The sequence below is a fragment of the Diachasma alloeum genome, unplaced genomic scaffold (assembly GCF_001412515.2).
Source record: "Diachasma alloeum isolate Michigan unplaced genomic scaffold, Dall2.0 Dall_scaffold_00379, whole genome shotgun sequence".
Taxonomy (NCBI): domain Eukaryota; kingdom Metazoa; phylum Arthropoda; class Insecta; order Hymenoptera; family Braconidae; genus Diachasma; species Diachasma alloeum.
Genome location: NW_021680518.1, coordinates 218,439 through 246,049, shown reverse-complemented (window position 1 = coordinate 246,049; position 27,611 = coordinate 218,439). Strand labels below are relative to the sequence as shown.

Below are 27,611 nucleotides of genomic sequence, written 5' to 3'. Positions count from 1 at the left end.
ATCTCTTCAGGGTTAAGAACTGTTCACAACATGAAGTGAAGTAATTATTGATTTCTATGCTCGTCACGTGATTCAGTTCTGTTCAATTTGTTTTGACATTTTTCCTCATTTATTCATTTTTTGTTCAATTGGTTATCTTTAATTTAATTAAAAATTTCTGAGATACCGAAATGGAAGAGGAGGTGAAGAGTCTACTGGATGGGCATGAAGACAGGTCTGTTAGTAAATAACAAAAAGAATTAATTCAAAAATGAGTTGATGGAAATTTTAAATTTCAGTATTCACAGGAAATTCACGGAATTTTTTGGTAAGAAAAATGTGGAGGAGCAGTGCGATGAAGAGAAATTATCAGAGCTGCATGAAGCTTACAAGGTAGATGGAAGGAGCCTGAGAATAGGCAACTTTTTTTTTATTGGTTTATAGTATAGAACCCATAACAGGGTTATTTACACTGTCGATAGGGTGTCGTACATTTTCTTTTTACACTATTTTTTTAAAAGTACATTTCGCCTTTTATATACGGAGCTTACATTTTGCGAAGAATTTGTCTATCGCTGATGTGAGAGCTTCGAAGTCGATTGCCACCATGAACTGGAAAGTCCAATAAGGAAAAAAATATTTCAATGATCTCAGTTTGGCTGTTAGTTCTAATCTCTGCGGATTCAGAAGGGGACATTGCCATAGCATGTGGTCAATGTTGTGGGAGTTGCCTATTCTGCGGGGCAGAATAGACAACTTAAGGATATATTACACCCTTTTCGCCAAAATTCACGTTTTTTTAATTTTTCTGGCAAATTGTTGATCGGATTGACGTGAAAAAATATACCGTTTTTGCGTTTTATCATTACTTAATGACTCACGAAATTTCATAATCGTGCAATCATTTTTCTGCGTTTTTTATCAAACTTTTGAGAAATTCACAACTTTAGAAAAAAATCAGGAAAACGATTGCACTACCGTGAAATTTCGTGAGTTAGTCAATAATAATAAAATGCAATAACGGGATATTATTTCGCGTCAATCCGATCAATAATTTCCCAGAAAAATGAAAAAAACGTGAATTTTGTCCGAAAGGGTGTAGTACATCCTTAATAGCATGAATTTAAAAATTTTTTTTCAATCTCAAGTTTCGACCTTGAATGACTGATTTTCCATCTATAAACATGAGAGATATTGCGGGTTAATTAATAATTGAGTGTCGAAAGTTGAGGATTGCAACCGCTTTGAAATCGCTAATGACGTCACAGGGGCGCTTCTTCCAACGGATCTCTCATCACCCCCTCATTCTAAGCCTTTTAGAACAGGCCATGCGATCCTCCTTCCACGTGTCCGTGGCCTATTTTTGGAATTCCCTACCATCAGCAGTTCGTGACCTACCCTCTCTTCCATTTTTTCGTGTGGCTGTACGGGAGTACCTCAGGAATTATCCCTGAGGCTTCTCTGATCCTCGCACTTCTTGTCCTCCCCTTACTCCTTCTCTCCTTTCTTCCATTCTCTGTCTTCATTTTTCCTCATACTGCCATATTACGGCCCGCTTTCTCTTATTTTTATTTTTATTTTTTTTATTTTTATTATTTTTTATATATGCTTACTCTCATATATCACCTACTCCCTGATCTTGATGTATCATCCTAATTCAGTTGGCCATCTGCTCATGCTTACTTGCTTACTCTCTAGCCTCTTGTCTTTATTTTTTGCTTCATCTCTTGCTGTGTTTTATTTTGCTGCTTCTTACGTACATATGTATTTTTTTTTTAATTTTTTTTTATTTCATTGGTTTTATCGAAGTAATTCCCGATTTGAAACCCCTCCTCTAGCTTGCCTCCCCTCCTTTCTTTTTCCTCTCATTGTTATCTGCGGTATCATGGCCGTCTTACTCTTAGCTGTGCACCATTCGAGCTAGGGCTGCACGGGGAACCATGTAAAACCCCAGTCGCACAGCCGGCCGATTGTGCAGTGCCCTAATATATCCATCTGACACACTGACTAGATTGAGACACTAGGCCACTACACCTACGTACATATGTTATTTTCCATGTAATCACTTTGTTTAATTTCCTAAACAATAAACATCTAATCTAATCTACCCCCAGAGTTTCTGTTTCTGTTATACTTTTGTATTTGCTTTGTGGCTTTGCCACTAGTCTTGCACAACATAATGTGCAGCAATAAAAATCAATCAATCAATCAATCACATTCGACCAACTGAGCGCTACCCATTATTACTTATGCCACTTTGTGACGTCATAATCGAAATAATGCGGAGAATAATTTACCATTCGTTTCGCATTTTCGCTAATGAATAGAATTGTATTGTATTCGTCAAATTCGGAATTTCCAATGCCACTATTATATAATATCATTTCAAAATGGAGCAACTCATCCCAAAATTTCAGGCAGCGAAATACCAAGAGATGGACGAGACCCAGCTCCACGAAGCCTTCGAGAAATTTCTCAAGATCCGAATGTCTAAAGAAGACTTCGCGCACCTCTTCAAACAAATGGATTCCATGAGAGACGAGCGGATAACATGGGACGAGTTCGTCTCCTACCTCCTCCTGGAGTTCAGGCTGACGGGCACAGCAGAACTCAAGTCTCAACCCATGGAACTCCCGCTGAAGGGGCCCCCGGAGCTGCTCCCCACTCGTCATCGCTCGGCAATCTGTCGGATAATATTCTCTCCTTACTTAATTTCTTCGGAAAACAGAAGTTCAAGTTTTCAGAGTGGGAGGTACCTTACAGTCTCCAAGGATGGAGTCATCAACTACTGGTCTTTGGATCTGGTGCATCAGAAGAGCGTTAAATCAATCAATCGTGAGCCCAAAACTCGATAGAAGAATAATTGAATGATTTTTAAAAATTGCAAACGCTTTAGGGGGAGACTACTACGAGTTTTAAATGTCGCGGGCTATTGGAATGAGATTTCGCATACATTGAAGATCGATTAGATATGTCAAACAACGAATAATTAGTGCAAAAAAACTAATTGTTCATTGTGCGTTTACCCCGCAAACGCTTAAAATGTTAAAAATGGTCCAGAGCCTCGAATTTTTGAGCTACAGTGTTTTTTTTTGTGGCGCGAGCCACAATTATTCCGAAATTCATATAAAGTGTGTCGAATATTCTGTATTCTGTTACGTTCGAGACAAACAGCAAGCGCTTTTCCAAGTTTTTTTCGTTCTATTTTTTTCTCTTCTCATCAAGAAAATCAAACGAAAAACTTAGAAAATTTGAGTCGAGGAAATTCTATAGAAAATATCACAATAGAATAAGTTATATAGAATAGAGAATAAGTTATACAGAATATTATAGAGTTATCTAGAATAAGTTATATAGAAAAATTGAAGTCTATTGACTTTTTCTACTGAATATTTTCTATTAAACATTTAAATAGAATCGGCCAAAAACTAATAGAACAGTTCAATAGAATTTTCTAATTCGATAGGTTTTTCTATTAAATTTTTTCGTCCGTGTATGAATTTTTTTTTTTAATTCAACTCCTACACAGCTAATTTCGTTATTATTTCAATTAAAAGCTGCACAATTCATGTATAATAGCCCGAAAAATATTTCTGAAAGAATCGAGAATATTTTTTAAATATTTTAAGAATAATTTTTCTGCCTATTTTACATCAATAGCACAAATTTTTATATTAAACGAAACGAAACTAGCTGTGCAGGAGTCGAATTTCAGAAAACTAATTCGTAATTGTTCCCACGACTTAAAACTCATAGTAGTCTTCTCTTAAGCTGATTTCAAGGTTCAATCGACGATTATTACGGATATCATTGCGATGCCGGATGTTCAGGTGGTCTGCACGAGCTCCGTGGAGAGAGATCTGAGGTTTTATGATACTGCCGCTGGAAAATTTGATCTACGAATTCGAGTAATTATTTAAGGCCCGGGTGGATCATCTTTCGAACGTTATGTTGATTGTTTTTTTTTTTTATTTTGATAATCTGAAATGATCTCCAATTGCTATTCAGTTTTACATAGCTCTGAAGTCTCCAAAAATTATGATTGAATGATAATAAAAACGTTGAAAAAAAGCTGAACATTTTCAAAGAGCGTTTTTTAATAATATGAGGAAATAAACCCAGTAGAGAGGAAATTGCAAATTAATAATTTGATGTATCTAATGACTGTTAGGTCGCGATTTGTCACAGTAGTCAATGGCTGTCAGATCGTTAGTTACCATGATAAATTATCCATTCACTATTTTCTCACTATCGAACTTATTTTTTAATCCTTATTAAAAACGCTCTGAAAATATTCAGTTTTTTTTCTACTTTGTTTGAGTGTACAACCATAATTTTAGGGACTCCTGCGTGATGTAAAATCCAATGGAAATTGTGATATATTTTACATTATGAAGACAGAAAAACAATCGAGATAACGCGCACGAAAAAATTTAATAGAAAAATCTATCGAATTCGTTAGGAAATTCTATGGAATTTCTATTAAACTTTCTATTAGTTTTTGGCTGATTCTATTGACATGTTCAATAGAAAAAGTCAACAGAATTCTATTTTTCTATATAACTTTTCATATATTTAACAATTAACAATTATAATAACTCTTAAATTAACAATTCTTTTCATATATTTTTTATAGAATTTGCTCGACTCAAATTTTCTAAGTTTTTTTACTCCCTTTTTCTTTTATTTTCGTCAAGAAAATCAAACGGAAAAACTTGGAAAATTTGAGCCGAGGAAATTCTATAGAAAATATCTAAATAGAATAAGTTAAATCGAAAAACTGAATTCTATTGACTTTTTCTGCTGAATATTTTCTATTGAACATTCAATAGAATCGGCCAAAAACTAATTGAAAGTTTAATAGAACTTCAATAGAATTTTCTAACGAATTCGATAGGTTTTTCTATTAAATTTTTTCGTCCGTGAACGTTCGAAAGATAATTCACCCGGGCCTTAAATGAATTATTTTAATGGGTGCTCCAATGCTCGAGTACAAAAATAGAAAAGCATTTCACTGGTGAAAAAATAGCCAAAGTACTATCCGAGTACTTTGGCTTCATTTCCGCCTGGCTTTTCTACCCTCAGATTACGAGTCTGCGAGATGCAGTAATCTGCATGGCTTACTACTTCAGCGAGGACATAAGAGAGAACTCCTACATCATTCTCGGGGACACTGGGGGCTCCGTGAGAGTAATAGCATTCTCGCCATTCGACAGAGGACCTTTCAAACAAAACCCTCGGCGAGAGACTTTGGAAGCCACTTACGAAAGTCTCCTCAAAGTACTCAACCGCTTCCTCCTTTCATGATCACTTTCACCACCAAGTTCACACGCATGAAAAAATTCAATAGAAAAGCTAGCGAATTTGCTACAAAATTCTCTTGGAATTCTATAAGAATTCTATGGGGTTTCTATAGGATTTCTATTGGAATTCTTTCAAAAAATTCTGTTTTTTGCGCTAATTCTATTAGATATTCGATAAGAAAAAGTCAATAGATTTCGAATTCTTGTTGTAATTTTGCTCTTGAGATTTTTTCTTTTAGAGATTATTGAACACAAATTTCCTAAGTTTTTTTCACTGATTTTTATTTTATTTTGCATTACAGAATCCGAGTGGAAAAAACTTAGAAAATTGATGCCCTGGCATTCTTATAGAAAAAATCTCAAGAGAAAATTCCAAATCTATAGAATTCGAATCTATTAGTCTATTCGAAGTCAATAGACTTTTTCTTATCGAATATCCATTGGAATCAGCGCAAAAAACAAATTGAATTTTTAGATGGAATTCCAATAGAAATCCTATAGAAACCGCATAGAATTCCTATAGAATTCCAATATAATTTTCTAGCGAATTGGCTAGGTTTTCTATTGAATTTTTTCATGCGTGCAGTATTGATTTTTACTTTCAAGGGACACATCGATGGCCTCGTCGTGACGGAATTCAATCGCGTCCACAGCGATTGGGTCTCGGAAGTGAAGTACTACGGAGGGCTTCGAGGATTTCTCTCCTGCGCCAAATGCTCGAATTGTTCTTTACTGCTGAGCGATCCTAGTGGGACCAAAATGAGATATGAATTCAGAGTTCACATGGGAATCTCTTGTTTCACTGTCTTTGAAGGTTTTTTTCTTTCATTAAATATTTTCATCCAAGCGCCTGTACATGAAACAATTGCGGAGAACAACCTAGTGAATAAAATTAATAGAAAAACTAATTCTATTGGATTTCTCCAATAAAATTAGAGTTAGAATTATTTTTCAAGCGAATTCGATTGCAACGAGCAATGTTTCGAACGTTTGTGAATGAAAAGTAAATTATTTAGATCCCAAACTTGAGATTAGAAAATTGAAAAAAATTCACGCAAGTTCCTGATTCCTAGCGAATGCGTTTGCATATACGAACGTGTTTCTATTGAATTTTCCACTACGTCAATCAGGGATAGCCATATCCATAAATTCCAATTACCGTTAAATTATTAAATAGTCAATTCGTTAATATCACTCTTAAATTTTAATTATTGAAGTAATCGTCAATTTAAATATTCAAATTCCGAAATATTTATCAATCAGTAATTTAGTTAGGAAGATTGACGATTTCTAAACAATTACAGTTCAATTTGCATACATATTTCTTATTACAAACATGAGACCATGTGAATTATTTACAGATGTTGTGGTAGCTTAGAACTATTAACGATACACTTCAAATTTTTGTGGAACATTTGACAAGAAACTCGTTAATTATAATAAGACTGTTTTTATCTAGTCTAATTAAGTAAATATTCAACTCATCATCAATTGAACATTTAGATTATCAATTATTTTACTATTTTTGAATTTCGATTAGTATATTTAAACCTTAATTAATGTAAGTCGGAAATTATTGGATTATGTGTAGGAATACTCAATAAAAACACATTAGTTTTATTCTTCAAAGTAAAACTCTTTAATGATCGCACGCAGAAGGTATATCTTTCTCCAACGAAGTCTCTAGGACGACTAACTAAAAGTCATGAGAGTTTTCACTCTCTGGACCCATTTGACAAAAGGCCCTTGTTTCAATTTTCTTCAGCCTCTCCTTTGTGACTCACCATGAGGACTGTTTTTCTTCACGTCTCTATTTTCTAAGAAAAGCCATAAATGTCACCCTGAGTGTTTGGGTGGAAAAGAGAAAATGTTTAACTAAACTAAGAAATTAATTTTTGTATTCAGGCATGAATTCCAACAGAAATTCTCTTAATATTGAAGAATTGGAATATTGATGGCCATCCCTGACGTTAATCCTCAAAAAATCATCCTAGAAAAGCAGCTGTTGATGACCGGAGGGCCAGACTGCCTGATTCGCGCCTGGAACCCCTTCGTCCCGTACCGACCTAACGCAATTCTGCGAGGTCATCGATCCCCAATCTGCTTCATAGCAATCCAACCCCCCGGGACATTAGCCTACTCACTGTCTAAAGATCGATGCATCAAGGTCTGGGACATATCCTCCCAGTCGTGTGTGCAAACTTACAACAGCCTTCCCAGCGAGCTCAGTGAGCGAACTCCAATGTCAGTGATTTACAACTCGGTCACTCAGAAATTGATAATTGCCAGCATGATGATTGCTCTTGTCTCCTGTCAGAGGGTTATCGACGAGGAAATTTCCGATGGCGAGACCCACACGAAGGGAATTACCTGTCTTGTTTACAATCCACTTTTCAAAATGGTAATTTGACAAACAGAAAAAAGTCGTGGATTTTTATTTTTTAGTAGAGATCATTTTTAAAAGCTTCTTTTCTAAAAAAATTCTTCTATATAAATTTCCGAAGGTTTTTGCTTACAAATGGAAGCTTTGTAATCGTTTAAATCTAAGTTGCCTCGTCCGAATGAATGAAATTGAATCTTTTTTTCTAATATACGTATTGGTGAGCCCTATCAATCGCCATTTATTAGAATTTAATTCATTGACTAGTTTTTTAACTTCCCGATCTATCGGGTAGTTATTGTAATCACACTGAAAATGAATCATTAGTTTTTTGCGATTTCTCCACGTTTCTCGGTGTCTAAAACACTTCTGAACACTTCTAAACAACATGTCTGTGTGTGTGTGTGTGTGTAGGTCTGTATGTTGCGGAATTTTCGTTAACGATTTCTCCCGAATGAATCGCGCGAACAAGATGATGACACAATCGAAAGGTCTTCATGTAACTTAGACCTGATTAGATTTTGGAGTGATTCGCTCCAGTGGTTCTCCCAAAATTTCCTGGAGAAAAGTTTGAAAATGGCTAAGATAAGTATTTCTCCGGTATAAATGGCGTAATTGGCATTGTCAACATCAGGATATCACTAGAGTCAATCACTCCAGTGATTTCTCCAGGATTTGCTAAAACTCCAGTGGTTTTTTCAGTGGTTTTTCCAAAATTTCCTGGAGAAAAGTTTGAAAATCGCTCAGACTAGGGTTTCTAATGAATAAATAAACAGAGTATTGAGAGTTGAAAAGGATTCTTTTAGTCAAAATGGGAGGAATAATAATATCGGGAAGTTGTTGGTGCGACCCGTCCGACGGGTCAGACCCACATGAATACATCCGCTACCAACCCACCCGCAATGGGAGCGAGCGCAGCGAGCGGCCAACAGCCCAATCCACTAGTTTAATTTTCGATTTTTTTCGAAAATGGGTTGTCCCACGATAACTAAAAAAAATGTACTGAATTGATTGAATGATGGCTTAAAAAATTTGTTTGGATGTCCTTTTGACGAGTTAGAAGATGAAGGCGATAACAATTAGCGTCTTGCAAATTTTTTTTGAAAGTCAGAATTCCGGGGAGTTCTTTGAATATCATGCCTCAAATGAATCCAATCACAGCTTAAAATGTTTGTTTTAATGCCATTAAGTCGAAGTTAAAATATGATTACGATAGCTCCATTGGCTGATTCGATTTTTATGATAATTGTTATTTTAGGGTAAACTCAATAATTAACTGTGTGATGTCTCTCTATATTATAAAATTCCAAATCGACTTCTGTTAAGACATGAAATGGTGATAATTTAGGGCCTATATATATAAGGGGTGCCCATATACGGGGGGTGTTCATATATGAGGAGTGTCCATATATGAGGAGTGTCCATGTATGGGGGGGTGCCTATATATGGGGGTGCCTATATATCGGGGTGCCCACTTATGGGGGGTGCCCATTAATGGGGGGGGAATTATATGTATGTGGCCTTTTATGGTAAAGTATGTATAGAGCTATCGGAAAAACCCTCCCTCACACTCACTCGCTCCACCGGGAGGGGGGAGCGAGCGAAGCGAGCGGGGGGGCGAAGCCCCCCCGGGGTTAGCGAGCGGAGCGAGCAGGAGGCGTAGCCCCCTAGTTTAATATAACATGAATGTATTTACTTTAAGATGGATAAGATATGAATGGATACAAAAAAGATTGAATAATCACATGGTGATGATACGAGAGCTCAAGAGCTAGTGATCACACTCAGGCTAGCCAATATATTAATTCCCGACAGAGTACACGTGATAGACTGAACTACAACTGAGCAATATATGTTCCCTGATGAATCAAACCCAGAGTTAATTCTGGGTTCATGGGAATTTTCCTGAATTTCTCTTTCTTCGCTGGGTTTTTTCCATAAACCCAGAGTTGACTCAGAGTTAACTCTGGGTTTGATCTATCAGGGTTAGTATTTTCCCGGGTCGTTAAAACAGCGGTCCTCTGTGAATTAAATTGCTTTGAAAAATCCCAACAATAATTGTTGAAAATTTTGAATTTTTCATGAATTTCCCTGAAAGTGAGCTTAAAAGCTCGAGAGTAAAATGCTGCATAATAATAAAAAAAATTGAAACCCGTTAAAATTATTCATTACTTTATCAAGATTGTTTCCACTGGAACTGATTCATGCATAATGTACTGGGACCCCTGGACGGGAAAGCGGATCCACTGCATCACAAATGCTCATAGCAAGAAAAATCTGGGATCTTACGAGCAAATCGAAATCACCGCTGCCACCTTCGATTATTCTTATCAGCTGTTGATCACCGGAGGGAGGGATGGATCTTTGAAAATCTGGAGTTTCAATTCTGGGTCTTGCATTAAGAATATGGTCGTAGAGGATCAATGGTAAATTTCCCAATAATTAAAACGCTAATTATCACATTAAGGGGAGACAGCGGTAAAATTCAAGTTTTTGCTAAAGGTAGACTTATTGAGTGACTTTCGGTACAAGGTGGGACATGTTAACGCCCCGTTGGTCGCACTATGAGCGCCGCGCCGCACTGTTTCCGATTTTTTAGATTAAACTGCAGTAAAGCCTCGGGAAAATTATTCTTTCCAAATTGGTTTCAATATTTCTGCGGGGTTTCAAGCCATCAAATCGCTCGTTGGCACACTCAAAGAACATGGAAAAACCCTTCAAAATGAAACGTCATACATAGCATTATCTTCAGTTTCAACGGGTTTATACAAGAAAACGTTTTTTTTTTCATCGTTAATTGCAAAAAAAATCTGAAATTTTCACCAAAAATTGTCAATAAGATAAAAGAATTTTTGGCGCCAATTAGAGTTTGCCTTTTTCTTCGTAGTTCGGCGATTATTATTTTTTTAAGTGGAACAAGCACTGAAAATGAGCAAAAATCGGTATTATTCATGTAATTATCCCCCAAATGAGTGAAAATTCAATTGAATAATTAGAAATGAGTCAATTCAATGAAATTCTCGATTGCCAACAAATGAAAACTCTTTGAAAAATGTATTTCCATTGTATAATTGGAAAAATAATATTTTTTCACGAAAGAACCTAGTGGACTAGTAGTAAAATGTGATAATAGCCCAAAATTAAATATAGGCGTTACATGAAATTGAATTAAAATAAAAATGAAAATAGTATATTTCAGGACGAGTGCCATGGGGGTTTTTTCGTCGCATGGTTGGCCAGTCCTCGCCTTCGGCTCAGACGCCAACTCCACGCGAGTAAAAAACCCCACGGCACTAGTCATGAACGATATTTTTCCGTAGTGATTTTCAATTTTACGCGTTTGGGGAAGGGCCAATACCAATCCCCGGATGAAGAAAAGTGAAGGTCAGTGCGGAAATTGATATTATTACTGACAATTAGAAGGAGATGAAAGGCCAGTGTGGACATAAAACAAAGAATGCTTTTGCAACATCAAGGAGAGTGAATTAAATTGAATTGAATTGAATAATTTTTCACTCAAAAATTATGCTTGCTTTCCTCATATTTTCGAAGCGGTATAACTGGAATAATTTGGCTGAAGAATCGAATCCTATGCGCGGGATGGAATGGCTGCATCGTAGAATTCGCCGACACTGAGACTGGAATATACCGGAAGTCCTGGGAGAAAAGACATACCGAGGAAATCCTGTGCGCGGCTGTCAGGTTTCCCCAGGCTTTAGTTACAGCCTCTTACAACGGGGAATTGATTATGTGGAGGATGGAGACGGGACAGCCTTACAGGCGTTATCAAGTCGAAAATCCTACGGAAAGGTATAGGCACTATTTCTATTGAACTTTCTATTAGTTCTTAGCCGATTCTATTGAAATGTTCAATAGAAAATATTTGATAGAAAAAGTCAATAGAATCCGATTTTTCTACACAATTTATTCTATGGAATTTTCTTTTCGAGTTTTTTCGTTTGATTTTCTTGATGAAAAGAACAGAACAATACACGGAGATAAATTTTCTATAAAAATTCTACTACGAGTACTCGAAAAAATTACAATCCACCGGCTGTGAAAAATTCTAGTGCTGTTAAGGTAAAATTACTTGATATTTCTGGTAAAATTTCTGAGGATTTCTGTGAAATTTGCACAGAAATATGAGGAAAAATTCACGTTTTCCCCAATAAAATTTCTAGTGCCGGCACTGGAATTTTTTCCCGTCACTTTGCGCCTTTTTTCCCGTGCTAGCATTAGAATTTTTCTAAAAAATTTCTCTCCGTGTAGAATGAAAAAAAATTGCGCCCAGGAAAAATCGAATTTTATTGACTTCTTCTGTATAGGATTTTCTATTGAATATTTCAAACGAATCGGCAAAAAATTAATAGAAAGTTTAATGGAAAACTCAATAGAAATCGAATAAAATTGTCTAGCGAATTCGCTAAATTCTTTTATTAAATTTTTTCGTGCGAGCAAATTTGATTACTTCAAATCAGCCTATATTATTATTTTAATCAACTCGTCAATCACTACGCGAATAATAATAATAATGATAATAATAATAATAATAATAGTTTTGAATTTCAGGGCCATTACATTAACTACTTAATATAAATCGGGGAGTTAATAAGAAATGAGAAATCATAAATAGTAGCAATATAAGTAACAATGACAATGAATAATAAAACAAATAATTTATTATACTGTTACATAATAGGTACAACATCGTTTACAAAACGAGAAGATGGGAGATGTCAGAGGATCAAGAAAAATCAGTGAATTTTGACCCCAAGAGAAATAATGAATCGCAGGAGAAATCAGCACTCGCAGTGATACGAACAGTTTCAGTCAGATGTGTAATGTTCCTCTGCTCTAGGGATATGGAACCCAACGTGGGAAGTTTGCTTGTGGCTTTGGACAGCGGTTTCATCCAAGTCTGGAGTCATCATGTAGTGGGGGGATTCCTCAAAGCGTTTAATGTTAAACATGTCCCGCGGGATTGCTGCATTTGCATGGCTACTGATCCAGAGAACGATTATTTAATTACAGGTCTGGGGATATTATTCATCTTGGAATTTTCGTTTGCGTTTATTTTTAAGGAAAAATTTCATGGAGAAACCTATGAAGTCACTAGGAAATTCTGTTCGATTCCTATTGAAATTCTTTTCGATGATTCTATAAAAAAAATCCGTAATTTCTCTCTGCGTTTTTTTTAAATACCTGAATACTTGAATTGTGGATTAAGATATGTAAATTTGTTCTGTGTATATAAATGTCACGCACGAACGAATTTCATAGGAGAATCTAGCGAATTCACTTGACAATTTTATTGGATTTCTGTTGAATTTTCTACTAGAAAATATTGAATAGAAAAAGTCAATAGAATTCGAGTTTTCTATATAACTTAATGTATTGAGATATTTTCTGTAGAATTTCCTCGGCTCAAATTTTTCAGGTATTTTCCTTTGATTTTTCTTTGCTTTTCATCAAGAAAATCAAACGAAAAAACTTGAGCTGAGGAAATTCTACATAAAATATCTGAATTGCATAAGTTATATAGAAAAATGGAATTCTATTGACTTTTCCTATTGAATACCGTCGATTAATCATTTTCTCGTAACAAAAGCGCAGTGGAATTTCGGAAAACTAATAGAATTTTCAATGGAAGTTCAATAGATGTTCAATTATTTCGTTATTTCGTTATTGGCCCCTGCGGTCATTAGCTAATTCGAGGTGATGAAGTTTGTGATGTCCAAATGATAAAAAATGATCAAGTCATTTGGATGAAGCCCAATATTCTGACCCTCTTTCCAGGCTCTTCCTCAGGGGCCTATTATCTCTCTATATTATAAAAACCCGGGGGGGGGGCTTCGCTCTCCCTCGCTCGCTTCGCTCGCTCCCCCCCCCCCGTCCGTGTGACCACAGCGGTGTGACCGTACCCATAAACATCTTCCATATGAGCACCCCCTAATATAATAATCCTCCATAAATATCGATATCCCCTTTATGACCATCCCCTCATATAGACATCCCTTATAAATACAGGCATCTCCCCATATAGGAACCCCCGTATAGGCACCCAGCGTCCCCTGAATTTGAGCGTCCCCTGAATTTAAGGATGCTAAGTGAATTTGAAAAAAGATTCAAAAAAAAAATTTCTTTCCCTCCACCATTGGAGACATATATATTCATCTATTTGACGAAATTTCAAACCCGCAAACGGAACTAGACATCTAGAAAATAAATGCGGAAAATCCTCTATGTTACGTGACGAAGCTCGAGAAAGCATGGGATCAAATGAGAAGGGGGGGTGAAATATCTCTTTTATTCACCCCGGTACCCCATTGTTTTTTGTCGCCACCACATTTGACACATCCTTCCTCATATCTTCAAATTTTTTCAAATTTTTCTTGAGTTCCTAGGGGGGTGAACCGTTCAATTTAATCAAAACTTCATAAGAGGCCGTACATAAGATTGATTTTGTTTATTTAATTTCTCGGTACCCATAAGTTCTAAAATTTTAAAATTGTCACCGATGTTCACCATCTGTCGAATACTATTAATAAAAAAATTATAACTTTGTTGGTGAATGTCAATTTTCAAGGTCATCGCTAAACTCACTTGGCACCCTTGAGAGGCCCCTGAACTTGAGCGTCCCCTGAATTTAAGAGGCCCCTGAATTAAAGCGTCCCCTGAACTTGAGCGTCCCCTGAATTTTTCGCATTATTTTTTCATTTATATTATTATTTATATAGAGAGAAATCCAAATCGACTTCTGGTGATAAAAATTTGGTACTCGTAATTAAGACTCCAAAATTACGGGTTACAAAGGTCAAAATGGTAATGGTCATGAGGGCTAGAATAAGGATCAAGGGGGTCATATGGGGGTTGGCGAGTAGAGCGAGCAGGGGGCGCAGTCCCCTAGTTAATTTTTCTTTTATTATTTAAAGTACTGGAATCCTAATTACAGATTATTCACACTGTCGTTGAATTACTATTTTACATTTCTCAATTTGTTACACTTATTACAGTTGGTAGCCTTTTTCATTTTAGACTTTTAATTCACATTCTTCAAGGTATTTACAAATGATTTCTATGTATTTATGGTCAGTTGCATCTGCGAACTTTTTTGTAGTAGGGGAGGTTGAGGTAAAACGGACATTTTTGACTTTTTTAAAAATGTTAATGAGGGATTGAAATATCGATAAAATTTAATATATTTTTTTTTAAAACAAAGAACAATCATTTCCCCTTTGTGACGAGCCTAAACTGAGCTCAATTGATAAATTTGTTTCTGAGTTATGAATAATAAAAAAAAAGTCTAAAGTGTCCATTTTACCTCACTCTTCCCTATAGGGAGCAGTACAGTCCCCTAGTTAATTTTTAAAAACAAACCAAATCAAACAAGATAATATATAGTTAAAAAACCATCCATATTTTTCAGAACCATTCATTTTTTTATTATTGTGATTACAATTTTTTCCCATTGTTTTACATTCATAGAAAATGACTGGATGGGATTTGGATGAGAAACAAAAATTATAAACCATATTACCTAAAAAGTAAATCTCAACATATTGCTCCTTACCCCAGACATTAAATCTGCACACATGACATAGAAATCTAATAGGATTTTCTAGAAAATTTCCTAGGTTTTTCTGTGAATAATCTTTTTCTTAATTTCTGCTCAATGATTGTTCTGCTCAGGACATTTATTTGGGTACATAAAAGTCTGGTACATCCGGAATTACGGGATTACCAATCCCCCGAGGGTGAATATGCCCTCCCTGAGACTGGAATTTCCATTCCTCTGGAAGGATAGGGTTCCGGGTCGTGCGAAGCGCGCAGTTAAAGATCAGCCGCTACCGATTCTGTTGACTTCGTTCAAAGGTCATACGAAGTCCATCACTGCGGTTCAATACCTCCCGGAAGCTAAGATCATCATCAGGTAAGTCAAAAGGCAAGGAAATTCCTATCCAGTTCCATTAGAAATTCAATTTTCCACAACCAAAAAAAAAAGAAAAATTCTATGAATTAGAATTAATTTTTCTCCACAACATTAGAAATTCAATAGAGTTTCTTAGAGAAAGCGCTAGGTTTTTCTATTTTTTTTTTCATTTGGGATGTTGGACAAAAATGATAGTTTGTTTCATTCACGCTCATCCAAATCTGAAGGTTCACTCAAATTCTTTGTGTTGAGAAATTCCTACGGAATATGTAATCATAAAAATAAAAAAAATCTTATAGAGAAATCAAATTCTATTGTTTTGTCCATGAAATAGCTTCTATTGGAAATTTTCTATAAAAGAATTGTACAGTTAGACTACATAATTTTTCAATAGAATCGGTATAAAAACTAATAGAATTTTCTAGCAAATTCACTAGGTTTTTCTGTGTTTTATCGTGCGTGATACTGTGAACTCTCAGCTTCCGTAAAAATTACGGAACGCTCTGGAAAAATTTCGTGACAGTTCCGTAAAATTTCCTACAAGCACATTTCGCTCCGGAATCACAGAAAAGATACGTAATTTTTATTGAATATTTCCCTCCGCGTAACCATAATATCACGTTTGAATACTGAAATTGCGTCAATCCTAGTGGAAGCAGAGATCACACTGTGAAGCTGTGGTCCATATCCGGGCGCTATATCTCGACTTTTGGAACATTGAAACCGTGGAGGAAACTTCTACCGGATGTACCAGTATCAGAATACCTGAAAGATTACAGTCTTCCCCCAGATGTGAAACGAATTGGCTCTTCAACAACAATTAAGGTTCCCTCCCTAATAAGAATTTAACATCCAACATTAAGGAGAATAATTTAAGAAGCCTTGGCAGTGAAAAATAACTACTGAAATGCCGGGAAAACTTTGCGCCATAAGTTCTCAGCCAAAGGATGAAAAAATACGCACGATGGCTTAAAAAATTAGTTCCTCTTATAGAAACCGGATCGAGTGAATTGAGGGTGATCCGGAGAGGATAAATTATTTTAAAAGTTGTTCGAAAATGCGAGGTGGAGGCGCCGCCATCTTGAAAGCTCCTTGCGGGGTATGCAAACAAGATGGTGGCGCCAATGCTCGTTAACCACCTCGTATTTTTGAACATTTATAGAAATAATTTATCCTCTTCAGATCAGCTGAACCTCGTGTCATTCAATTCCTAGAAAAGGAACAATTTCTTGAAGCTATTATTCTGATTTTTTAATTTCCTTTTGGCTGATAACTCAAGGCCCAAAGCGATCTTCTTTCACTCCTGAGGCCTCTTAAAAAGATCAAAAAAAGATCAATCGTCTTTCTGAAAGTATTAATCCTCAAAATTCAATAGAATTTAATCCCATAAATTTCTATTCAATCACTAGGTGTTTGAAGGTGGATACGTTGGTGCCAAAATCGAAGACTTCGAGGAAATGGAGAGCATGAAAGAAGTTCCTGATCATGAGCGTCACTTGTTGTACGGACAGAGATTGGAAGAGCCAATTCTTGGGCAAAGTTACAGCCCTGGGCCTCGTCCTAAGGTCGATGAGAAGCCAAAGCTCGATAACACACTTGCTTACGTAATGAAAAAAAATCTAATCAAATTTCAAAAAGAGAAAATCAACTCCACGCTTTGATATTTTTCATCTTTTTTTCTTTCAGATTCCAGTTTACAGTCATCTGAAAACCCCTGACCTCTTGCCCCTCCCCAAGAGGCTTTCCTTAAAATAAAAAACCACAAATGAAGAAATTGATTGAATGCATGAACGATGAAACTCAAACACAATTGAATACACGAAGAAGGTCCTCTGCTATTAGATTTTCGACAACATTGAGGTCTCTTCTTAAAAAAAAAACAAAACAAAAAAAACGAATTGAAATAAATGAAAAAACCACAAACCAAGAAATTCACTGAATCCATATAAAATGAGATCTAAAAATTAATTGAATACATAAAGTAGATCCTTTATTATACGACAACATTCTGAATTAAATATATGATAATACAGGAGCATGGAACCTTACAACTATCATAATAAGACTGCTTCTCCTCAGCTCTGGGCCCTGTACCAGTCCCAAAAATACAATTACAATTTTCGACTACAAGTTGAAGGAATCCATCGATTAAAAACAATTACAGTCAAATTGATCCCTTCCCCAACCAAACGATCTGTTATTGAAGGATCGACACAAGATAAGTTGCTCAATTTCACAATTTCAAAATCGAGTTCCAGGCAAATGTCCCAGACTCCAACAGCCATCCCAAAACTTTTGCGAGTGTATCTCTCATAGTTGACATCTCCCAAAGTTTCCGAGACATTCTTCCAAAAAAATTAATCAATTTCCAGATTCTTTGCAATCATCGAAGAGAAACAGTTTTTTATCAATATCTCGATATCCAATGAGGATACCAAAATTTGCATAGATTCTTTTCAATTGATCCTCCTCAACTTATCTCATTCTCCCTCTCCACATTTCCCAAATTCCCTTCAGAACCCCATCATCACCTAATCAACATTCAGCCTTCCAATTACACCCAAAAAAATCCTTACTTTGAGATTTTAAACATCTTATATCAAGACTCGAAAGGATCAAATCAAGATTACAAAGTCTCAACTCGAGACTTGAAAATCGCCATTTGATCCTTTTGAAAATTCTAACTTGAGACTTTCGAATTTCAACTTGAAACTCTGGAAACTCTCATCTCGAGACTTTCACTGGTTTTAAATTGAAATTTTCAAATCTGAAATTGAGCCTTTATTGAATTCCAAATAGCCAATTTCAGACCTCAATTTTACATTTTTAATTCTCACATTAACAAACTGAAATTAGAAATTTTTTTTTGGGTGTAGCACTAGCTTCTTTATCCTCTCCGTCTCACCCCCCAATATTTTTCAACATATCCTCATCCCCATATCTCCAAACCCCCATCAAAGCCCATCATCACCTAAACCTCTCCCTCAATCCTCAATAGCCTCCATCATAGAGAACCTCGGCGCAGCCTTCCAATTAGCACTAGAAGTTCTCTTCAGCCTCTCGGTCTTGATCCCCACAAAAAGTTCGCTCAAATCCGGGGTGCACTTTTTCGCCCCAAAGAACTTGAGTACAATCTCCATCGGGATAAACTGCTGCATGTCCAGCTGTCCCCTCCTCACATCGACCCTCGCCCACTGAGGAATCGGATGTTTGGGCCTGCTCTCATCATCGCTCTCGTCGTCATCAGGATCGCTGTCCAAGACATAGGCCTGAGGCTCCTGCATCTTCTGCTCGACCCTCTGCTTAGCCTTGGCCATCATATGGGCCTTCAACTTGAGCGCCTCCAAGGCCGCCATCTGCTGATTCCTGGCCTCGATGAGCCTCTTCCTCTCGGCCTCCTGCTCCTTCCTCTTCTGCTCGGCAAGCGCCCTCTCGGCCTCCTCCTGCTCCTGAATCTTCTGAATCCTCATCATTTCCTCCTGCCTCCTCCTCTCCTCCTTCTCCTGCGCCCTCTGCAGTTGCGCCAGCTTCTTCCTCTCCGCCTCCTCCTTCATCTTCTCCTGCGCGATCAGCGCCTGCCTAGCCTTGTCCTCCCTCTCCCTCTCCAGCTGGAGACGCCTCTGCTGCTCCAGCCTCTCCCTCGCCTCCCTCGCCATCTTATTCTTCAGCTCCTTCTCCTCCCTCTTCCTCTTCTTCTCCTCGCTCAACGCCTTCAGGTTCTCCTCCTTCTTCTTCCTCGCGTCCTCCTCCGCCAGCCTCTTCTTCTCAGCCAGACTGTCCATCGATCCTGACTTGGACAATGGTTTACTCGCAACCAGAGACTCCGTCGATCCCACCCCGTGCGCTTTAGAAGCCGTCACGGATTTTGGTGGAGGAATGTGCGAGGCTGGTGTGTGATGAATTCTATTCACCGACATTGGCATCTGCATACGAGACTTGGAGATCGGAGTTGTCCTCTGACTCTGCTTAATCGTCAGCTTCTCGTTGGGCATTGGGAAGTACTTGGTCTTGGTCGCTGAGGCCAAAAGGTTCTCCTTGGATTCGTCATTCTCGCGCTTCTGACGTGTCAGGGAGATCTTTTTGGCCTTCGCCAGGGACTTCCTGGCGAGCTTCTGCGCCAGCGTCTGGACGTGGGGCACTTCCTCAACGGCAGCTGCTGCCATCGCTCTTGTCTTGGTCCTGGTGACTCTCGTGGGCGGGTCCATATCTTGCTTCGGGGAGTTCTGGACTGCTTGCTCGAACGCCTCGACCTTCCTCTTCACGGACTCTTTGGCGTAGGGACTGAAGAGCGCGTTGGACTTGTACTTCAGGTCCCGCAGGGGCTTGGATTTCGAGTCTGTTCGAGGGATCTTCTGGGGGGTCGAGGGGCTCTCTTCCTCTGAGGACGAGACCTTGCGGGGCTTTTTCAACTTCTCGGGGAGGCGTTTTGGCTTCTTTGGGAGGCCCTTGCGCTCCGGGGAGGACTCGTCGTCTGTCAGGATTGCGTCGAACTCCTGGTTTGCTAGGGATGCCTTCAGGGCTGCCAGCTTGTTCTGGAGCGTTCGCTTGGGCTGAGTCAGGACTGATTCCAGGGCCACCACTGGGGAGATCATCGGGACGCTCTGCAAACTCGTCTTTTGAGACGTCGGCTGGGAGTTTATTGACGACTTCTTTATCGTTATTGTCTCGTTTATCTTCTCAAGAACTACCGTTGCGTTCATCATCTTGCGATCGATTGTCATGGTTGTGTTGGGGTTCATCGTCGAGTTCATGGGGATTGACTTGCCTACTGCGTCTTCGTAGAGGGAGGGGTCGGTTATTGTGTCGTTCTCGGGGAGCTCGAGGGTCTCGTCGATGATTATTGGGGTCTTGTTGGGGGGCTCCTGGGGGGTGGGGTTGCTACTGCGGGTCAGGCGGACTGGGGGAGTGGGGGGACCGGTCTTTTCGGGAGAGGAGTCCTTCTCGGAGGCGGGCTCTTCTTTGATCTTCTTGGGACGACGCTTCGAGTCCTGTTTGCCCGTCTTGGCGACCTTCGGGGGCGGACGGTCGTCCTCTTCGGAACCCGAGAGGGAGGTCATGGGACGCTTCGAGCGACTGCTGCGGGCGGCCTGGTTCTGGGGATTTTTAAAGTTTTAGGGGGGCGAAACAATGGCAAGAGGCTGTATTTCGTGCATTTTTTGGGGGAATTAGGCAAGTGGATCGGTAGGTGAGAAATTCCCTCATTTCAGCGTTTTCTTTTTTTCGAAAAATCATGAAAATTAATTTATTTTAATTTGATTTGATGAAATTCTCTAGACGATAGTGCGAAGGGAGTTGGTGTTGAGGGAACAGTTTCGTGACTGGCATTTTGAATTTATCATTTTTTAGTCATTTTGTAGATTAAAAAAAACGATTTGGGAAGCTTTACCTTGAATTTAGACAATACAACCAGGGATGGTGTCTATCTTCCGATTCTTCAATATTAAAAGAATTTCCGACTTACATTGAGCAAGGGTTTAATATACTAATCGAAATAAAAAAATAATAAAGTAATTGATAATCTAAATTTCCAATTGATGATGAATTATTGAATTAAATATTTGAAAATATGGAACTATAAATTTTCTATTAAATAGATAATACTTTCTTATAACGGATTTCAGATTATCCAAATAATCGTCAATCTTCCTAACTCAATTACTGATTGATGAATAATTCGAAATTTGACTATTTAATAATTTAACAGTACTTATAATTTATGGATATGGCTATCCCTGAAAACAACGTAAATTATCGAATGCAAGAATGAGAAAATTTCATGAAGTATTCCAATTCACCAAGGATATTTCATACATTCTTTTAATAATGAAGAAATTATTGAATTAGTTTCAAAATTCCTCAATTTTATCATTGCGTTCGATTTATACAAATTATCAAAAAATTCCTTAGGCAGGGAATAATAGCGTCACAACTGGGTTATTTCAAATTTATAATTTTTTAATCATTTTGTTAAGAAAGAAAAAAGTATATGGAAAGTTTCACCTTGAATTTAAACATAATTCGACATAAATATGCCTATTCAAGAAGGATATTTCATAATTTTTTTATTAATATAGCAATTCTTGAATTAGATCGTTTCCAAATTGCCCACCTTTATCATTTCGTTTCTTTTATAAAAATTATCAAAAAATCGTCTAGGGAGGGAATAATAAATTTTGTCATAATTCGACACAAATTATCAAATAGAATGAAAAAAATTCATAAAATATGCCTATTCAAAAAGCATATTTCATCATTTGTTATTAATGAAAAAATTGTGGAAATTTCGTTTGTTTTATAAATAAAAGTTATTAAAAAATCGTTTGTTAAGTAAGGAAAATGTATTTAGAAAGTTTCGCCTTGAATTTAAACATAATTCGACTTAAATTATCGAACAAAAATCGAATTAAAAAAATTATAAAATATCCCTACTATCAGCCAAATGATTCAATAACGAAGGGGTGAACTGGGCTCATTATTTCACCATTTTCAAAATGTGTGACCAAAAAATGATAGAATAAGATTAAAAACCTTGATAGCCTCGCCGATAACGTCTTCTTCATGAGAAGGTCTCCTCAGCTTGGTGTTGAGTGTCAAGGACTGTTGTTTCTTGATGCTCTCAGTGGCCTTCTGTGAGGCAGCACGTCTCGCCCTGGTGGGTTTCACCTCCTCCTCACTCTCTGACTTCTCGACGACATGTGCTGAGTCATTCATAATATCGTCCTCAGGTATGGTTTTGATCCTCTGGAGTGGCCTCTTGGGGGCCTTGGGGGTCTTTGGCATGAGTGGGCCAGAGGCTTCTGAGGGTATCTGGGCTACTATGCTCCTCAGGAACTCCAGCTCACTGGCTTCTCTCTCAGCCAGACATTTTATTATCTCTACGTGCTTTTTCTGCAGTATCTCGGAGTCATTTCTGATTATATTTATGGCGGCTTCCGCCATGTCCCGATCCATGATTAATAATATATTCTAAATGAGGAGAAAAGAATGTCAGACAATTGACGCTGATTAATAAACATAAGTGTTTAAATATTTTACAGGTAAAAAATTAGTTTTTCAAGGGCGTTTGATAGCAAAAAAATACTTGCGACCCTTAATATTCGGATGGACAATCTAATCTAGACAAAAAACGGTTGAATATTTTTTTATTTTTTACTTTTGTAATAGTTTATTGTAGATAAAGGGGAAATATATGTCAGGGAATTCACGTTGACTAATAAGCGCGATAAGAATTTTAATATTTTACAGTTGAAAATGAGTTTTTCAAGGGAGTTTGAAATTAAAAAAATATTTACGACTCTTAATAGTCGGATGGACATTCGAACCTGCAGAAAAAGCGGTTGAACTTTTTTTTATTTTTTACTTTTTTAATAATTTATTGTAGATAAAGGGGAAAGCGATGTCAGGGAATTGACACTGACTAATAAGCACGAGTACATAAAGATTTTACAGGTGAAAAATAAATTTTTCAAGGCATTTCGTCGAGCGGAAAAGTAATTTCTTGTCTAGAATATTTGCATTTTTTTGAACGGGTGAGAGAATCATTGGATATTCTATTTTCAAGGGAGTTTAAAATTTAAAAAATATTTACGACTCTTAATAGTCGCATGGACATTCGAACCTGCAGAAAAAGCGGTTGAACTTTTTTTTATTTTTTACTTTTTTAATAATTTATTGTAGATAAAGGGGAAAGCAATGTCAGGGAATTGACACTGACTAATAAGCACGAGTACATAAAGATTTTACAGGTGAAAAATAAATTTTTCAAGGCATTTCGTCGAGCGGAAAAGTAATTTCTTGTCTAGAATATTTGCATTTTTTTGAACGGGTGAGAGAATCATTGGATATTCTATTTTCAAGGGAGTTTAAAATTTAAAAAATATTTACGACTCTTAATAGTCGCATGGACATTCGAACCTGCAGAAAAAGCGGTTGAACTTTTTTTTATTTTTTACTTTTTTAATAATTTATTGTAGATAAAGGGGAAAGCAATGTCAGGGAATTGACACTGACTAATAAGCACGAGTACATAAAGATTTTACAGGTGAAAAATAAATTTTTCAAGGCATTTCGTCGAGCGGAAAAGTAATTTCTTGTCTAGAATATTTGCATTTTTTCTAACGGGTGAGAGAATCATTGGATATTCTATTTTGAAGCTACTCTGAAGAAAAATTTAATGAGTGGACAGTTGATTCATTTTTTTGTGACAAAAATTTGTTTCTCGAGGGTTTTGAAAGTAAAAAAAAATTTTTCAATGCTTTAGACATTTAAAAACATTAATTTCAAGAAAAAGCTGTTGAATAATTTTTTCTGCATCAAATTCTGTAAAAAATCTATAATTTCAGGATCAATGGATTTGTTAGTTAAACAAAACAACATAATTTTTTATAAGAAGTTCAATCACAAAAAAATTATTTAATGCTCTAAATATCTCAAAAATGTGAGAACACCATTTGCGTAATTTATTTGTGCACTATATAGCAAAAAAAGTAATTGTGAGTCATCCAATTTTTTACTGAAATACAAACAATTCTGTAAAAATTGTGATGGGCTAAAAAATATTAACCTCCACTAGACGTGTCAAATGAATTGAAAAATCGTTGGAATTTTTTTTTATCCAAAAATTACTCTTAATTAACAAATTGAAACCCAAATGATTTTCTCTTTCATCAATAATTTTTTCAGACAGTTGTAATGAATAATCAGGCACTTACCTCGAAAGTAGCCTCGTATTTCATGAAATCTCAGTGATTGGCATTAAATACCAATTTTGGAGGGATTTTCAGAAGCCACAGACTCGTTCAGACGTGAATGATCTCACCCCCTTTAACCTAGGCGATGTAAACAACGCTGATTCAATTATCCAATGAAAATCAGAAGAAAGTTGATGAACAAATGTCGATTTAACGTCACTCAATTGAAACCCGTTGCGGCGCGCCAGAAAAATCACAATTAAAAGAGAATTGACGGGTGATTAAAGGGACGAAGATGCTTGAGCTCCAAACGCGCGCCCGGGGGGCTTCAGTTCGCCACCATTGCACCGAGTTGAGACTGTTGTAACGACTTTCGCGTTCAAACTTCAAATTTTCGGGGGTCAGCGCCTCTCGCGGCCATTTAAAACGGACTGCAGAGTGCTGCCCTCTATGAACTGTGAAAGCTTTTTGAATTTTCCCGCCAATTTTTGTGACAATTCATAATTTTTTTTCAACTTTTTCATTTTATTCAATAATTCCGAAAAAGTGGACGAAGTATCCTTATTAAATAGGGACATTTCGAAGTGAATTCTGAGTAAAACTTTTTATATATTTTCAGTGCAGCGGCACGTTGAGAGATAGCGGGATTATTCTCATTTCAAACGGAACTACAAATTGAATCGAACTAGAGCAATAGTAATGCGTTAGCAGGTGAATGTAATTCATTCCTCAGTGTTTAGGGGTTACACTATTAATTAGTAATTTAAAAAAACTAATGACGTAGTAATTAAGAATCAACATTCACTTGGCGAAAAAATACGATTTTGCCGAAAGTCGACTTTTCGCCTGGAAAAATCCAAGATTTGGCCTCAAGTGAAAAAAAATTTTTTTCGTGTCACGGGACCTGAAAAACCCCATTTTCGTGAGAAGACCCGGTAAACCGCGATTCTAACCTCGCTTCGCTCGGTTTGATCGCGGTTTACGGGCCTTCTGACGAAAAATTGCATTCATCACACGGTCCAAAAGTATTTTCTGACGAATGTGATTATAGGCCTCACCTTCGGCTCGGCCTACAAAGCCACATTCGTCAGAAAATACTTTGTGGACCTTGTGATGAAAATAACTATTTCGTGGCGCTGCGCGCCACGCGTAGCCACGAAAATGGCTACTGAATTTTGCCGAAAGTTGACTTTTCCCCTGAAAAAATCTAAGATATGACACTTTTTTTTAATCGTTATTTTACATCGCTTCGACCGGGTTAGGGGAATACTGCGATGATGATCAAGACTTTAAATGGTTAGATCGCACCATTCTACCCGGCCGGGATTTGAACTCGGAACCTTTCGCATGTGAGGCAACGAACTTACCCACTGCGCCAAGCCACCGGGCTTATATCCCAAGTAGCAAACCTTGCGAAAGATATCTGAAAGTATACCAAAAAGGCTGACTAATGTCCGTCCAAAAGGTATCTTGCAGTCATACGATAACTTTTAGTCAACTTCTAGGTAACTTCTAGACACAAGCTACCTTTTTGGACAGACATTAGACAGCCTTTTTGGTATACTTGCAGATACCCTCCAGAACTGTACTGCTTGGGATGACACTTTTGGCTCCAGGACTCCCAGGTGAAGAATTTTTTTTTTCATTTTTTACTTTTCCCACATACTGTTGAGAGTTCTGGATAGCCCGTCACTTGAATAGAGATGCAAATGCGTCTCATGACCCGTCATTTGCGTCACAGGACGAGGCGTTCATGACGGCTGTCACATTCCCCCTCGCCCTTGTGACCGACGCAACTTGTCAAGAAAAAATGATAGTCATTTTTCATCCATATAGATGAAACTATTTTGTTTTATTCATGACCGTCACAAATTGGAAATTAGTTATGACCGTCATTATGCAACTATATAGATGGTTTGACAACAATTTGGTTACAAATGATTTGTGACAATCATTTGTAGTTGGAAAATTTGTGCGTCACAAGACCGTCATTTTTTGGTCATATGACGCGATCTAAAAAATGACGGTCATTTTGCATCTCTACACTTGAATAGTCGGAATCGACTTTCACTGGTCGAAAAAATTCGATTTTGTCGAAAGTCGACTTTTCCCCTAAAAAAATCCAAGATGTATTCATACTACGTCTATGGTGGAGTCACCTTGACGTTGGCTACCGTGACAGAGGGCTCCTTGACGCATGTCTTTGTTTATTTTCGTATTTCACCGTTTTTTTTCAACATTGTTGTGGACTTCGAAGAATAACAACCACGAAAATAACAATCGCCTGCGAAATTCTTGAAAATAATATCGAGAGTAGTAGAAAACTTTCGGATCGACGGAATAAACAAATATGGCGACGAGTGAGTGATTCAGTTTCATCTCGGGAGATTCGCGCCCGTGAAGTCTCATTTTGTTGTGGAAACCTGCGGTTTTATATTTAACAAAAATACGTAAAAATCATCTTCGTTAATTACGGGAGTTGTGTAAATTGAAGTGAAGTGATTTCGTGGAGACTTGGGGCACTTGTTGAGGCCCGGACGATTCTCCTGTGTTGCGGAGACAACAGGGCAGTTGAAATGGTGAGTGAGAGGAAAACAAAATTAATTTCAATAGTTGATTGATTAAGAAATTATGATTGGGGATGATTGAGTGGGACACGTTCTGAAGGTCATTCCGGCATTAGTCGACGAGAGTATTTTTAACGCAGGCATTTTTATCATCACGAAGGACGATCGACGAACTTGTAGGATCGAATTTTAGGAACCGGCGTTTCTCAGAACATTTTGAAACGATGTATTTGCTATAGTGCTACGTTAATTAAAGGAGGTTGGGGCAATATAGACATCTGGGGTAAAATGGATATTAAAAAATTTGCAAAAAAGAATTTTTTTTTTTCAAAATTGAAATATTTGAAATTGTTTTATTGGGCAGTATGGACACCTGATAAATCCACATAGAATGAACTAAAGTGGACGCTCAAAAAATTTTCAATAATCCAATTTTAGAAAATTGCTTTTCACGTGGATACGTCTATGGTTTCAATATGGAGATCCGATCAATTAGCCCCTCATGTATAGATATTCCAAATTTTTATTTTTTTCCTCATTGAAGTAGTTTTGAAGAAAATTGCGAGCTAATAAAAAACATTTGCTAGTTAGTACTTCTTTTAAAATACATTTTTGGAGAATCACCTCTGAAAAAAAAGGCGTTATCCCCTCTATTTCATTATTTCCAAAAAAATTTATCACCAATCGATAGCAAATTGTTTGATTTTTATGAGTTAAGAAAAAATCGTCAATGCAATCCTATTATTGTGTAAATTAACAATT

At 37.2% G+C, this 27,611-nt stretch overlaps 3 protein-coding genes across 3 annotated transcripts in view; 2 read left to right on the top strand and 1 right to left on the bottom strand.

The window, feature by feature from the left end:
* Window positions 1-96: 96 nt before the first annotated feature.
* On the top strand, window positions 97-17,580 carry LOC107041756 (WD repeat-containing protein on Y chromosome). Its single transcript, XM_029126384.1, has 14 exons — window positions 97-214; window positions 279-372; window positions 2,397-2,814; window positions 3,751-3,887; window positions 5,065-5,259; window positions 5,889-6,096; window positions 7,277-7,683; window positions 9,844-10,088; window positions 11,215-11,472; window positions 12,362-12,693; window positions 15,352-15,592; window positions 16,243-16,417; window positions 17,002-17,196; window positions 17,279-17,580. Exons 1-14 carry the CDS (start codon window positions 171-173, stop codon window positions 17,345-17,347), a joined length of 3,018 nt encoding a protein of 1,005 aa, XP_028982217.1. The 5' UTR covers window positions 97-170; the 3' UTR covers window positions 17,348-17,580.
* On the bottom strand, window positions 17,557-24,633 carry LOC107041805 (inner centromere protein). Its single transcript, XM_015262557.2, has 3 exons — window positions 24,304-24,633; window positions 22,121-22,558; window positions 17,557-20,685 (listed from the first exon to the last, which is right to left on the bottom strand). Exons 1-3 carry the CDS (start codon window positions 24,325-24,327, stop codon window positions 18,577-18,579), a joined length of 2,571 nt encoding a protein of 856 aa, XP_015118043.1. The 5' UTR covers window positions 24,328-24,633; the 3' UTR covers window positions 17,557-18,576.
* A 1,809-nt stretch (window positions 24,634-26,442) lies between these two features.
* The window catches only part of LOC107041792, a 61,786-nt gene continuing 60,617 nt past the window's right edge, over window positions 26,443-27,611 (top strand). Inside the window, exon 1 of the mRNA XM_015262540.1 lies at window positions 26,443-26,861. The gene's annotated coding sequence lies outside the window, so the exon portion shown is untranslated. The remainder of the gene's footprint in view (window positions 26,862-27,611) is intronic.

Coding starts and splice junctions, on each gene's coding strand:
- LOC107041756 (XM_029126384.1), top strand. CDS start 171: ATGGAAGAGGAGGTGAAGAGTCTACTGGATGGGCATGAAGACAG. Junction 5,260..5,888: donor CTTACGAAAGTCTCCTCAAA/GTACTCAACCGC, acceptor TTTACTTTCAAG/GGACACATCGATGGCCTCGT. Junction 17,197..17,278: donor TCGATAACACACTTGCTTAC/GTAATGAAAAAA, acceptor TTTTTCTTTCAG/ATTCCAGTTTACAGTCATCT.
- LOC107041805 (XM_015262557.2), bottom strand. CDS start 24,327: ATGAAATACGAGGCTACTTTCGAG. Junction 22,559..24,303: donor AATACGAGGCTACTTTCGAG/GTAAGTGCCTGA, acceptor CTCCTCATTTAG/AATATATTATTAATCATGGA. Junction 20,686..22,120: donor TTATCGGCGAGGCTATCAAG/GTTTTTAATCTT, acceptor AAAAATCCCCAG/AACCAGGCCGCCCGCAGCAG.